This window comes from Callorhinus ursinus, unplaced genomic scaffold (assembly GCF_003265705.2).
Source record: "Callorhinus ursinus isolate GAN/ISIS: 27379988/994484 unplaced genomic scaffold, GSC_fseal_2.0 scaffold13, whole genome shotgun sequence".
NCBI classification, from domain to species: Eukaryota; Metazoa; Chordata; class Mammalia; order Carnivora; family Otariidae; genus Callorhinus; species Callorhinus ursinus.
The window spans coordinates 30,020,758-30,035,771 of NW_027397075.1; the positions used below are offsets into that span (position 1 = coordinate 30,020,758).

At 49.7% G+C, this 15,014-nt stretch overlaps 1 protein-coding gene across 1 annotated transcript; it reads right to left on the minus strand.

The window, feature by feature from the left end:
* Nucleotides 1-664: 664 nt before the first annotated feature.
* MYOC (myocilin) lies at nucleotides 665-13,849 on the minus strand. The gene is made up of 3 exons (XM_025878144.2): nucleotides 13,191-13,849; nucleotides 3,500-3,625; nucleotides 665-1,987 (listed from the first exon to the last, which is right to left on the minus strand). The coding sequence occupies exons 1-3, from the start codon at nucleotides 13,750-13,752 to the stop codon at nucleotides 1,203-1,205; spliced, it is 1,473 nt and encodes a 490-aa protein (XP_025733929.1). The 5' UTR covers nucleotides 13,753-13,849; the 3' UTR covers nucleotides 665-1,202.
* Nucleotides 13,850-15,014: the final 1,165 nt, after the last annotated feature.

The window sequence follows — 15,014 nt, forward strand, 5'->3', positions numbered from 1 at the left end:
AGCAGCAAATGCTGGAGGCTGCACTGGTGACTGAGACCAGGTGTGGGAAGAATCCCAGGCCTGGACACCTCTCTCTCCTCGCCCGAGGGCCCTGGCTTCTCTCAAGCACAGATGTCACCTGGAGGAGCCCCGGGAAGACGAGAAACCTGAACAGACTGAAAACATGCTCATGGGACAGAGTCCAAGCTGAATTGGCAAGACAAAGTGTTCTGCTAGGGACGGTGGCACCTCAAGATAGCAAGTCCAGTTACTAAAAACCAGTGGGGTCAGGTCCACTCATGTGGAGTTGTAGTTTATGGAACTCAAGCCCAGGACAACCAGAAAGAACCAACACGCAGCCAGGGTGAAGAGAGGGTGAGTTGGGGAAAGATAAGATGGTTTGGGAAGAACCAAGAGCACCAGAAGTTGGGGGTGCAGAGGGGTGGCTTCCACTGTTGGCCTGGGGTCATCCTGGGCAGCACCGCAAAACTGGGTGCAGGCCTCTCAGTCACACACACACCACACACACACACACACACACACACACACACACACCCCACACTGTTAGTGTCCTGCAATCACAGCTCCCAACCCAAAGGAATTATCTGATGGCCAGAATCAGTACTCTTCTCGTAAGCAAAGTAGCCCACAAAGGTCAAGGAGGATAGTATGTAAGATGGTTTTATTTCACAGGGCAAACGCTATGCCCCACTGGACGCTACGTGAAGCAGTAGAAGCCCACCATACAGACGGAGGCCACAGGAGCTGCTCCTCTTCTTCTAACTGTGGCGTGGGGTGACCATGTCCCCAGCATGCAGGGGACGACCCTGGGTGCCACGTGGGGCAAGCTGTTTTGCCCGAGCTCTTCTCCACACACACCATTTTTAGCCAGTGAGGGCCTTTTATAAAAAGCCTTGTGGTTTCCATGAAGATACTACTATGCCTTATAACTTTGGCCCCAGATCACCGCAGAACTTGCACTATTTCGGTTACAGAGCCCTAAATTTAAGAGCTGACCAGACAGGAGCCCATCGGCCGTGACGCCGTCTAACTCTCCCAACTGCTAGTCCCACACAGGCAGACCTGGGGACCCCCACATTCTTCTGGGTGAATAATGAAAGCTGAGAAAGCAGAGAAAAGCTGCAGGGGCTTTGGCGGGCGGGCTCTGCCCTCAGGAGCCCTAACTATCGTGTCCTGCTGCCTTTCCTGATGCCAGAGGCTCTTCACACCCTGGAGAGCCTGATGTCGTAGATGACCATGTTGAAGTTGTCCCAGGCGAAGAGCTTCTTCTCCAGGGGGTTGTAGTCCACCATGCTGCTGTACTTGTAGCGGTTCTTGAAGGGGACGCTCAGGGCCTTGCTGCGCCCCGTGGCCGGGTCGTAGGTGAAGTTGACCGTGGCATCCCGCGCCGAGTAGCTGCTGACAGTGTACAGGCGGCCGCAGATGAGGAAGGCGTTGGCCACTGACTGCTTCCGGATGTTAGTCTCCCAGGTCTGTTCAAGGGCCAGGCTCTCTGGGTTCAGTTTGGAGAGGACGATGGCGCCTTTGGCCCCCTGCGTGCTGTAGATGACCCAGAGGCCCGTCTCGTCCACAGCCAGGTCGATGTCCGTGTAGCCGCCCCACGAATAGGGGAACTGCCCGTGGTAGCCGGCCCCGGGCAGCTCCTTCTCAGCCTTCACGGCCTCGGTGGTCAGCTCGTAGCGCACCAGCGTTCTGGACTCGGCGCCCTGGAAGTAGAGGCTGCCCCGGTAGACCACGGCGCCCGTGCTCTCCAGTGGCCGCGGCAGCACGTGCACCTTGGACGGGTAGCCCTGCAGGAACTGCGGGACGCCGTCGTACTCGAACACCTGCCGGATGTCGGTGCCCACCGTGTCGATTCTCCACGTGGTCTCCCGGGTGTGCGGGTAGGCGGGCTTCGGGTCTCTCATCCACACGCCGTACTTGCCCGCGATCGTTTCAGCTCTCCTCAGGGTGAGCGGCTCTCCTACCCAAACCAGTTCTCCGCATCCTGGAGGAATTAAAGACACGCATAACCCCAGAACGCTTTCCACCATCTTTCCGCCCTGTGGCCACGTGGCAGAGCCGGCGAAAGCCAGAACCCCGGAGACAGAGCGTCTGGGGTTAAGGTCAGGCTCTGCCCTCCGCTGGCTGGGTGACGTTCAGGTCCCTCAGCCCCTTCGACCTTGGCTTGGTCATTGGTAAAGGGGGATAGTGTTTTGGGGTAGTAGGGATGTTGTAAATGTTAACTGGAGTTATACATGTTATGTACTTGGTAGAGAGTAAATGCCCAGGACGTATTGTGATCAACATGTCATATGAATTGAACTTCCCCTTTTCAGTATCAGTTGTAAAGAGGAAGGCTGCACAGAAGACTTCAAACTGTATTTCTAATATTTGACTGAAGCAGGCAGGAACTCACAGGTGTCCATTATACTACTTTTTATGACTTTCATGTCTGATTTGCTTCATTTTTTAAAATGAAACAGGGGCGCCTGGGTGGCTCAGTCGGTTGGGTGTCTGCCTTGCGCTCAGGTCATGATCTCAGGACTCTGGGATCGAGCCCCGAGTTGGGCTCCCTCAGCAGGGAGTCTGCTTCTCCGTCTCCTTCTGCCCCTTCCTCCCCACTTGTGCGTGCTCTCCCTCTCTCTCTCAAATAAATAAATAAAATCTTTTAAAAAATAAAAATGAAACAAAAATCTAGTCATTATAAGAGACTCTGTAAAACAAAGTTCTTCAAGACCAAACTGATGGGCCATATAAAGGTACCATTTTAATACAATAAAACCCGAACATAATTTTTAAAAATGTAATGAAGAGATGGTTGAAAATTTAGATTTAGCTGAAATAAACACAACAGATCTCTGTGCTTTTTTTTTTTTTCACTTTCTTTGTAGAAGGTGGGGAGTCTTTGCTGCTCGTGTCTCAGGGAATTGTATTTTGAAGACTTCAAAACATCCCCATCGCATGTATGATCTTCAGCTGGGAATAATTGTTAATAACATGGATAGTCACAGTTTCTGAAAACCACAGCCTGCCTTAAGTCTGGCTTTCAGGGAACACTTTGGAGAGGGGCACCTGTTCTTTTTCCTCAGTACCCAAGTTCAGAAAAGATACCTTTCTGAGTATGTGCTGACTATGTGCTGAGATGGTGCATCCATCTGGCCCTAAGATAAAGAAAGATATGAAGGATCTACTAAAAAATGTAACAAATTTCTATGTGGCAATCAAGTGGGTGAAATAAACCTCTCTCTCCTCTTCCCCCAGTGCAGCGCAGCTGAGCCCACCATCCCCAAGTGGGTGGTGAGTGAGATACAGGGCTTTGCTAGGAAAGGCCGACATCCTGCCCGCGAGCTCTGGAAAGGGAGCAGAGAGGGGCTCTTCCTCTCCCCCTTCCCTGCCTCGCTGCCAGGGATGACCAGTGGTCTGCCCTCCCCGCAAAGCGGGCTGACCAACTCTGAACACAGAACAGTCACAGATAAAGACCATGTGTGTACAAAAGGGAAGAAATTTAACTTCATACCAGGGTCTCCCTCCTCATTCACGGGATGGCCAGATGGACTCTCCTTCAGGATTCGGGAAGCAGGAACCTCAGTTAACTCTGACTTCAGTTCCTGGAAGTTCAAGGTCTCCACATTCCATTTAGAAACTATATTAAAAGAAAGAGACAAACTTGTAGTATGAGGACAAACGGCCCAATGACTATGCTGAGGATGGTATTTAAATAGACTTCCAAAGATATGATGGTTTGGGATTTATTTTAAGACAATAAATATGTAGGGGTCTGGCTGGCTCAGTCAGAAGAACATGTGACTCTTGATCTTGGGGCTGTGAGTTCAAGCCCCACGTTGGGTGTAGATGGGTGTAGAGATAACTTAAATAAAACTTAAAAAAAAGATTTTTTAAAAAGATAATAAATATGTAGCATTGGGGTGGAGATAAAACAAGATTGGATTTGGCGGACAACTGTTGGAACTTGGTGATGGGTACACTGGGGTTCTTGTTGTTCTCTCTACTTTTGTGAATGTTTGAAAAATTCCCATAACAAAAAGCTCACAACTAATAAATTGCACAGCGATGTGTCTTGCACAGAATAGGGTATTCAAAATAAAATAAAGTAAACTTGTACACAATTAAAATAATTCCCTAATTTATGAGCAGTTGAGGTGTGATTCAGGGATATTAAGAAGGTCTTCACCATCTTCGGGGATGCCTGAAATTCAACAATTAATGATTCCCTGCATGACATAAGGTTCTTTTCCCTGTCATGATGCAAATGTTCCTGTGAGAGGTAACGTATTCAGCTTTACATGCTCAAATGAAATAGTCTGTCAGATCCCTTTCTGAGACCAGTTTTGGACAAGGACAGAGTGTGCGGGCTTCCTACAAGAGTTCGCAGGCGAGGGTGGGGGTTGCGCACGTTGAGGGAAGGGGTGTGGAGGACACCAGTTAGACATGAAGTTACCACACTTTGTCACACTTCGCTACTTCGGTTTAGGATTAGGCTTATACAGGAGTCCTTGAATACAAGGAAAAAGCAAAAGTCACAAGGAACAGGCTTAGCTGTTTTAAAATGTAGGTTTATGATTCAGGTATGATGAGGCCAACAGATCAGGAGTTGACAGCTAATGAGAAGATAGTCTGTTATACTCACTGCTCCCAAGGGACAGGGACACCCACGCCATAGGGGCCACATGGGTCAGCACCAGGGTCACTCAGGAGGGAGGGGAAACATGGGCAAGAACCTTTATTGTTTTTCCTGTGGGAAGGAACGGGTGAGGCCGGGTAAGCAGGCTTAGGATTGGCTAATGTGAATAATTTCAGCAAGCTCGGGGGCATGGGGCTGTCCCTAGTTGTCTGGTCCCCCGCTCTGAGGTGTCGGACAGGTGGACAGTGGCCTTGAGTGCGAGAGCCAGAGCCCACGGAGGCGGGGCGTGGAGGCGGGGTGGGGCGTGGAGGCGGGGCGGGACGCGGGGGTGGAGCGGGGTGGGGCGGGGTGCGGGCTATGGGTCGGTGGGTGTGCATGTGAAAGGCGTGCTGGCAGGTGAGTCATACAGGGTCTCCAGGAATCAGCTAACCCTGCGAGGCCCAGACGTCAAACCCTCAGAATAAAAAAGATGCTTAAAACATTGGCCTTTTCTCTTGCTGGTCATCTCAGCTCTCTGCCCCTTGAGTGGCCTGGCTCACCACTCAGGATTCCTGTGTCACGGTCCCCGAGGGCAGTCAGTGCCTGGGGCTGGGCTGCCGCACAGCCAAGAAGGTCGGGAAGACCTTCTGTCTCCTATCACGTGTTTGCTTCACTTTACTCAGTTTAACCTTGCAGGCACAGAAGCTGACAGTGGAACACTTAACCCCTCTGGCTACACACATGTCATCAATTTTAAGCCACACACATTTTTTCACATTTTCACATGTCTGGACTCAGGTGCCTCTTATAGTTGCTGGTATTTAGCTTCAACGCACAGTACTAGAAGGAGGTAGAGAACATCTCCTATCTAGCTAAGAAGCTCTCAGGCTTCCGTGGGGCTGCCCGCTGCTGTGCTCTCTTCCCGGCGTTAACTGGCCTCCCCAGGAGTGACAGCCCTGGAGGGGGTGCGTCCTCCCACCCTGGGATGTCCCTCAGTCCCGAGTGGGCTGCATGAGCAGTTAAGACCCTTAAGCCAAAATGTGTAACCAACTGAGGACATTCTAGATGTGTGCCCCAAACTCCAGGGGCGATCAGGAATACCTCCAGGAACATGGCACGTCTTCAGTCTCCCCAGCCTTGGGGAGTTGTCCACCCATCTAAATAGCCAGCCCCTCTGGGACACCTACCGGTGCAAAGTTGTGCAAGGTGTGGAGATACACGGTGAATAATTACAGTTGGTCCATGGTCCCCTTGAGGAGTTCATGGTCTGGCAAAGTCCTCTCACTGAGGAGTAACATGGGTTCATTCCAGGCTGCTTTGGGAATAAGGACCCCTTGGACAATCCAAATGGCTCCTGGAGGGTCCTAGGAAATTCATTTCGTTCCCTGAATCTCCTTCTGTCTGCCTGAAAATCTGTGGAGGCGAGAAGACGACTCTGCTCCTACTCTGAAGATTGCCTCGACCTAAGGGGGTAGGTACCCAGGGCAGAGGCTGATTCAGTAGGTCAGATGGAGGTTCCCTAGACCAACTGAGGACCCTCACGAGCCACCGTCCTCCTCTCCCGGGAATTGGTGCTGACCAGTGGTCGGCATGGCAGGGGTGGGGTGCCCGAGATTCCCTGCTCTTCCATGCTGCCAGGAAAAGGTAAGAGTGAGGGACCCCTCTCCCCTACAAGGGGTGAGCAGAGCTGTTTGTAACCATCCCTGCTTCCTGGAGTACAGGCCTTCACCCTCTTGGTCTGCCTCTCCCGTCTCCACGCCTTGTCTTAGGCCTAAAACATAATGACAGAGTCTCGACCCCTGGCTATCAGGAGCAACCCACCCCTGCCTTGCCTGCCCAGCCTCCCACACTGGGCAGAGGCTCAAATACGTGGCAACGCCTGGCAGGGCAAGTTCTCAAAAGCAGGTCATTGAGCAAACTCCTGAGGTGAGCTGTTTCTTTTCCTTGGTACCTTTCCTCCGAATAATTCAAACTGCTTTAGTTGTTTCTATTAATTCTCAGGATACCGGAGCTAGTTTTAGGCAATGTGAGGTGAGAAATACTGCAGTGGCATTTCTACAAAGCTTCTAGAAGATTCCCTTGCCCCAGCCCAGTTCCCTGCCCTTCAGCTCCAGGACTCACAGTTGCCATACAAGGGCCTCCCATGTTCCAGCTCCTTCTTCTGCGCCCCTGATGCACATATTTTATTCTGTGAATGTGGCTAGGATGATCATGGAGCTTAGTGACTTACTGAGAAATAGATATATACTGAGAAAAGTCAGGGTACACACCTGCAAATCAATGAGAAGAAAATTAAGAAAAATGCCCACTTTAGCCACAGAGGGGATAAAGCAAGTGGGGAAAACAAACCCAGACCGGCATTTTCCAGGGTGACTTCCCTGAAGATCACTAAAATATTGAAGTACTGAAAACAGATCCTTTGTGAAAAGACACGATTAGCAGGTACTTATGGCTCTTTCCGCATTTCAAAGCAGTTTCATAGAAATTATTTATGTGATCTGGATACCTTCACAACTTTTAAAGAAATAGAAAAAGGCTTTAGGACTGCAGTCTGCCACTAATTTAATTATTAGTTATTAAGTGCCTCCTATGATTCAGGTCCTGTGCTTATCACCTCTATTCCACATAACAGTCCTGATGTGGACGATATTATCTTCATTTTGCCAAAGAGGAAACAGGCTCAGAGAGGTTAAGTAACTTGCCTAAGGTCACACAGTTAGTTAGTGGTGGGACTAGGACTTGAGCCAAGTCTGCCAAGGCCATGGCAGTTGCAAAACTTTCCAACCTGTGGTGGGGGAAGTTTGTCAGTTATAAATTAATTGCCCCTTGGTGCCAAATGCATCCTTCCCTAGATGCTTTCCGAAAAACAAGGATTTCTCCTGTAAAGTGGGCACGATGTCAAGCTTTCTCGGTAGAGGGCGCTGGACGGACATTGTGGGAGGAAGGTCCGCGGCAGCAGCCCCCGGACTGGGTTGGCAGTGTGAGCACGAGGACATCGCGTGGAGCCCTGCCCCAGCCACGGGTCCAAGACGTGGTTCCTCTGTGACCTTGCAGCCTCAGCCTGGCCATAACCTTTCCACAGCCCTGTCAACACGGAACCCAGAGTCCCTGCACAGGGACCCCGTGCTCAGCCGGCCTCCTCTGCAAGCCCCCCTCGCGCAGCCTGTCCCTGCCTCCACTGTGCCCACGCCGCAGGCTGCCGGTCGCCCTCGGGAGGTGGTCGTTCCAGCTCCAGCCTGGAGAAGCTCTTCTCCGCTCTCCGATGGGCTGCACCTCCCCTTCCTCAGTGAGGCCTGACCCCCTTCCAAGTTTGTCCTTCCTCTGGGACCTTCCCTCGGCCCGGGTGCCGTGTGGAGTTTACTTATATGTCATAATTGCTCTTTCATCGTACTCCATTCTTTATATTTTTAATATATAACTTGCAAGACTTAACTTGCCGTGTGGATTCTGTCTCCTGACTGGGTGCAGACGGCTACCTGAGGCTTCCCAACAGCCTCCAGCTTGCCGCTCAGAACTTTGGGGGGTGACCCACTCCTGGAGCCGAGCTCGGATTCCCGCGCACTGCTGCGCGTGCGCACACAGCTCCCAGGCCGTGCCCCCGGGGACCAGCTGCCAAAGGAGAGGGGCCAGGTGCCTGGCTCGTGCAGAGTTCCTTTCCTGGGGCCACCGAGGCCCTCGCGGCTCTGCACAGGGGGTCCTTTTCTTCCTCCCTCTCCAGGTCTCTTCCTCTCTGCCTCTCCCTCTCCCTCTGCCTCTCCCTCACTGCCTTTCTTCGATGTTGCTGGAACCTCACCTCATGTGCCGTCTTTGGAGTAAACAAGAACCACAGTGAAACATAATGTCAGGGAATGGCTTTCGGAATGACTGCACGGCCCCTTCTCAGCTGGCAGACGGGATGGGTGGATGACAAGTCCGCTGGCTGCTTCTTGGTTGTCTCAGCCAGGAGCACCTGGCAATGGTCGGCTCCCAGAGGAGAGCTGTCTGGCATGAGGACAGAAGCCTGTGGGAGAGGATGCCCACAGCCCAAAGGCTGGGAAGCAGTTGTGTGAACGAGCCTGGACTGGGCCCCAACTTACAGCTTTCCAGGTCGGGCCTGCCCTGTACCAGGTGTGTGACTTCCGCCAAGTTACTCAACCTCTCTGCGCCTCAGTATTCTTGGCTCGAACTATAAATGAAACGTCCTCAATAAAAATGTGTCAAAATTAAAATTTCTCTGGAATGTTTAAAAATCACTCATATTTCACTCTGTGGGGTGAAAACAAAAAGGTTATGAAAATATTAAGGACTGTATTGTACCGAATAGCTAAATATTTTTAGAGCTTTTATTTGTTTCTATTAAAACTCAGTCCTTCTGTGGTTGAAAAGTTCATGTCTCTTACAAAATTTTGGAAATTTTCTGCATGCTCTGCCCTATCTCCCTTACCTTTGCTTTGCAGACACATTCTAGAGAGCTTAACCTAGATTGACTAGCAGACTAATGTCTTGGGTGTTGCTCCAGGTACTGTCTCTTGGATCAATGTGTGTTACAAAAATGCTATGTACGTGTTGATGTTTTAATCATTAAATGACATTTTAAAACAGTAGCGCAGCTCAAGCAAAGGAACCCTTCAGAGTTATGATCCACTTACTGCATGCCCACCCTGTGCGGGCACTGTTACTTCTAATCTGCCTAGCAACCCCCACAAGAGATTATTATCTGCAGCACTTGCACTGAACACCTCTGGTGCTCTTCCTTCATATCCTGCCCCCCTTTACCCAGTCATTGTGTAGCCACTTGCCTTGTGCCAATGTCCCCTGCCAGGACCCTGCCTCAGCTGCCCTGACCCAGCTTCTCTCACTTTCTGCAAGAGTTAGCCTGGTGCCACATCTGCACAAACTGGAAGTGGGATATACCCTCTGGCGCGATGATCCTGGGCCAGCAGAGTATCGGATGCATGAATGAATGCTTCCTTCCTCCGCTGCATTTTACTCAGCTCCCCAGAAGGGCGTGGTGGGCTCAGGCTTCCACCACCCACTGTGGGGCTCCACTGGAGAATGCCCCCCCACTCCTTCCCTGACTCACTCTCCTCTGTCCTGGCTTCTGCTCCCTGCCCACATATACCACTGCACACAAGCCCCCATCCCAGGCTCTGTTCTCTGGGAGGACCAATCTGAAGTAGAGGTCAGATAAAGGGAAAGGGAGGCTTCTCTTGCAACACTAATAACCAACTCTGATAAGATCATCTGTATTTTTCCACTTTGGGCTTAATAGGTTTTTTTTTTTAAGATTTTATTTATTTATTTGACAGAGAGACAGCAAGAGAGGGAACACAAGCAGGGGGAGTGGGAGAGGGAGAGCAGGCTTCCTGCCGAGCAGGGAGCCGATGCGGGGCTCGATCCCAGGACCCTGGGACCATGACCTGAGCTGAAGGCAGACGCTTAACGACTGAGCCACACAGGCGCCCCATGGGCTTAATAGGTTTCCAGACATTTTGCTACAAAATGATTACTACAAAATTATATATATATACATATATTATCTCAATTCTCTCACATGTACACACACACACACACACACACACACGTCAACAAGTGATTTCTGCGTTTCTAAGGAGATCTTTCTCTAGGTAACAATTACACAATAAAGACAGCTGTGGTGATGGTGTGAATGACAGACAGAGTGAGAAAAAGTCCACCTTCTGCGGCCTCCCTCTGCTGGAGGCAGCCTCACTAAGCCCTTCCCTCCACCCAAACCCCCCCAGCTCTTGCTGCCCTACACGAAGCACACCCACACTTGAATTCCAGTCGCCCAGAAAGCCCTTTACCCTCAGATCTAGGACCTTGAAGCCCATCTTTTGTTCAAAACGTTTCTTTCCCTGATGTTTAAATGTAACCTTCCTGGAGCGCCTAGCGGGCTCAGTTGGTGGAGCATGTGACTCTTGATCTCAGGGTTGTGAGTTCGAGCCCCATGTTGGGTGTAGAGATTATTTAAAATAAAATCTTTAATAATAATAATAATAGTAAAATAAAGGTAAACGTCCTGTCTTTTATCTTTAGGTTCTATAAACTGGAGGTCACTTCAAGGTCCTGAAGGGCCACTGGACCTCAGGTGGGAGGGACTGAATTAGAATTCGGTTCTGGCTCTGCCACTAGCTGACTAGGTGGCCACGGACCAGCTCTGGGCCTCAGTTTCCACATCTGCACAAAACAAGCCAGTGGCTCAGAGGCTCTGCAGGCTGCTTCTGCAGCTCTACATTCCTGGACTAATGTAATTCCTGCTCATGGAAAAAAAAATTGCTAAAAAGACTTTCCAAGCTTGGAGTTCAGTCTAAGGGGCTGTTGTCCTTATTTCAAAAGTAGACAAGCTGGAAAGAAGAAAAAGAAATGTAAAATTAGAAAACACATCTAATAAATTCCCTAAGTCTTGTTAAATGACCACAGGGCAATAAAAAAACCAAAATATTGCCTGTTTTCACACACACACACACACACACACACACACACACACACACACACGAGGTTTGGTTGAGAATATGACTCCATCACTTAACAGTCTGAAATAAGTAATGCTTCATCATGTTTCTATTAACACTGATTCTTTTATCTGTACTCAGAGACTCAGGTTCAACAAGTCTTCGTGCCACCACCGATCATTGTGCCACCCGGGGCACTTGGTGTCTTCAGACCTTATTTTTCTTTGTTGTAAAATTTAGAATCAAGTCTCTTCCAACTATAGAAATACAGGATTTTTTTTAAGATATTTTTATTTATTTGACAGAGAGAGACACAGCGAGAGAGGGAACACAAGCAGGGGGAGTGGGGGAGGGAGAAGAGGGCCTCCCGCAGAGTGGGGAGCCCGATGTGGGGCTCGATCCCAGGACCCTGGGACCATGACCCGAGCCGAAGGCAGACGCTTAACGACTGAGCCACCCAGGCGCCCCGAAATACAGGATTTTTAAAAATCCTTTACACTTGAGAGTTATTTTGTTTGAACCCCACAAAAATCATTCACAGGAGGAATTTTCATTACCACGTAACAGATAAAAAACCAAGGTGCAGAGGTTAAGTGACTTGTCCAAGGTCATACCCTGGCATGGACTCTTGGGTTTTTTCAGTCTCATTTACATGCAGATTTTGCCTCTCAGGTAGAAAGCCTTTTTTTTTTTTTTTAAGTAGGCTCCATGCCCAGCACAGAGCCCTACGTGGAGCTTGAACTCATGACCCTAAGATCAAGACCTGAGCTGAGGTCAAGAGCTGGATGCTTAACCATTTGAGCCACCCAGGTGACCCTAGAAAGCCCTTTTAAAAAAATAATCATTTTATTTTGAAGATTTCCAAACCATTTGAAAAGTTGAAAGAATCATACAATAAAGCACCCCCCCTCGTGTGCTCATCCCTGAGATTCACCATTTGTTAATATTTTGCCACATTTATTCTCCCTTTTTGATACATTTATAGTTTTTGTTGAACCATTTGAAAGTAAATTGCAGCCATTCTGAGAATTTATGCCCTAGTACTTGAGTATGTTCCTCCTTAGAAGAAGGATATGCTTCATAACCACGATACCATCTCTCGGCCAAGAAACTGAGCATTAATCAATAATAGGACCTAAGAAAGTAGTCTATCTTCAAATTTCCTCAATGATTCCAAACCTGTCCCTGTGGCTTTTCTCCCCTGGATGTAAGACCCAATCCAAAGCCGGGCACCGCATTTGGCCACCACATCTCCTTAGCCTTCTACAATCTAGAACAAGCCCCACCCCCTCGTCTTTCTTTCATGATGTTGACATCTCTGAAGAGTCTGGACTAACTGTCCCCCATTCAGATTTGCTCACTTGTTTCCTCCTGATCGGAAAACTAATATGAAACAGGGAATATTTGGGAGCACAATTTCACAAAAAGTGACACAAATACCATCCTCCCGAATAATGGAGACAGAGTGCCCCCTCTCGCAGTGCGCTCACATGGACTCACCTTCGAGCAGGGACCAGGATGAACTGAAGAGCGTCTCAGTTAGAAAGAGCCACCTCAAGGAGTGGCCTGGGGACTTGAAAGCAGAGGTTCTTGGATTGGGTAAAGAGTAAGAAAACTTCCCAAACAACATACTGAGGAACCTGACAAAGGGGTTGCCACCTCTTTATTTTGCCAAGACAGCACATTAAAAAAAAAAAAAACCCTACCACCTATCATGGTTTCATAAATGTATTGTTAGCTCATAAATAGAGGTCATTTTAACAACAAAAGGTAGGAATCACAATTTCCAAAGATTCACAAAAGGGTACTTTTCTAGGCAGGATAGTTGGCAACTTTCTACTGATCATATACACATACGTCTCACCTGGTCCTTATATTTCTCTCTTTGCTATGACTGGGGGAGCCATCATGGGAGGCACAAGAACTCGGAACCACCAGCCCAAACGGAACTCTCAGGAGCTAAATGACTAGTAATATGTGAGAGTGGTTGCTTTGCATTCGTCTGCCTCGTGCTAGATGGACAGTCTCAGGGCAAGAGGAGAGGGCAAGGGAAGGCAAGCCCGGGCCGCCCATAACAGGTCACTATGAGCCATGTCACCTTCTGGACTCGGGAGCCCCTCACCCCACATTCTTACCTTCCCCGGAGCCTGGTGGCACATCCTGAGAGGAGCTGTGGTCCTGGGGACACTGGCCCTTTCTCAGCCTCGCTGCCTCCTGGCTTCTGCTTTCTAGCCTCTGGGCCAGATCCGCATTCTCTTCCCCCAGTCGCCTCTTCTCTTCTTCCAGAGCTGACTTGTCGCGGAGGAGGTTGCTGTAGGCCACCTCCAGCTCCCTGCTTTGGGTCTCCAGCTGTTCCCGCTCCCTTCTTAGGGTGCCCAGCTCCCTCTGCAGCCCCTCGTGGGTCTGCGAGGGCCCAGCAGCCTGGCCCAAGGCCAGCTGGTGGAGGATGCCTTCCAGGGAGCTAAGCCGGGCTTTGGTGGACTCCAGGTCTGCCCGCTGGGCACTGCTGTCTCTCTGCAAGTCCTGGATGGCTGACGTGGCCTGGCCCTCCTCGGGGCAGCTGGACTCACTGGGGCTGGCCACACTGAAGATATACTGGCATCGGCCGCTCGGGTCATTGGCCTTCCGGAGCTGGGCCGTCCTGGCCTCCAAACCCCATACAAGACAGGTCAGAAGCAGCAGCTGGGCAACTGGCATCTTGGGCCTGCTGCTGCAGTGATGGGCACAGAGGCCCTCAGGGCAGAGACTGGGCAAGGCTTCCCTGGGAAAGCTCTCCCACCCTGTGAAGCGTCCAGATGGGTGGCCCGGCTGGCTCATGCCTTGGCTGCACAGAGCTTTATATACACTGGGGAACCACCCCTGTGTGGGGGGAGCAAGAGGTGGTCACGTGAGGCTGGGCGGGGCCATGCACAGGGGAATTGTTTTTACACAGCCAGAAAACGTCTTAGAATATGACATTCCAGAAGTCTGTTTGGAGTTTCTTTTCAAAAAGAATGTCTCACTTTATGCACCCCGTATCCCTACAATATTCCCTATATCCCCTCCTATTTTGTGCACACACGTCCACACAGGGCCCACTTCACCCAACATGATCACATGCATGTCTATTTCAACAAGGATGCATTTCTAGTTTATATTTCCATTTACTCTGCAAACTTTATTGAGACCTGCTTCCGTATTGTGGACTGTGCTAGAAACCGGGGATGCAGACATTCCTAAGACACAGTCCCTCAGTCCATGTGGCAGTGACAGACAAATAACAGCCAGCCAGAATACAGGGGCAGCATGCCACCAGGCTTCAGGGAACAGCAATCCTGTAGAAGCAGTTGGAAGCAGAATTCTTCCCTTGCCCCCAGCTTTAAAACAAGTGTGGGTGTGTATTTGGGAGGACTTTCTAATTCCAGTCCCGGCATATCAGGCACCCTTGTCAGGGATAGCCTCGAGGATAGTTCTTACCATGCGTGAGTGTGTGTGTGTGTGTGTGTGTGTGTGTGTGTGTGTGTCTGTGTGAGCAAAAGCACCTTCATCATCATGGATGAAATCTGTGGAACCCTTCTCAGGAAGGTGTTTTTAAATGTAGAAAATAAATAGGACCGCAAAGGAAGCACATGATATTGAAACACTATTATCAAAATACTTTTAAAATTTGAACTATACATGTCCTTCTTCATTAACACTTTAAATCAACTAATTTATTAAAGTAGGCTCCACACCCAACATGGGGCTTGAACTCATGACCCTGAGGTCAAGAGTCACGCACTCTACCACTGAGCCAGCCAGGTGCCGCATCTTCATTAACACTTTAAAAAACAAGATCTTTAAATACTTTAAAAATGGGGAGGGATGCCTAATTTCCAAGTAGTCTGAGCAGAAATGCTATTTATTGCATGGTATCTGCGCCAACCATAATGTAACATAAAATGTCTGCAATTTCTACTGGTAACGACAAAGTCATTCTT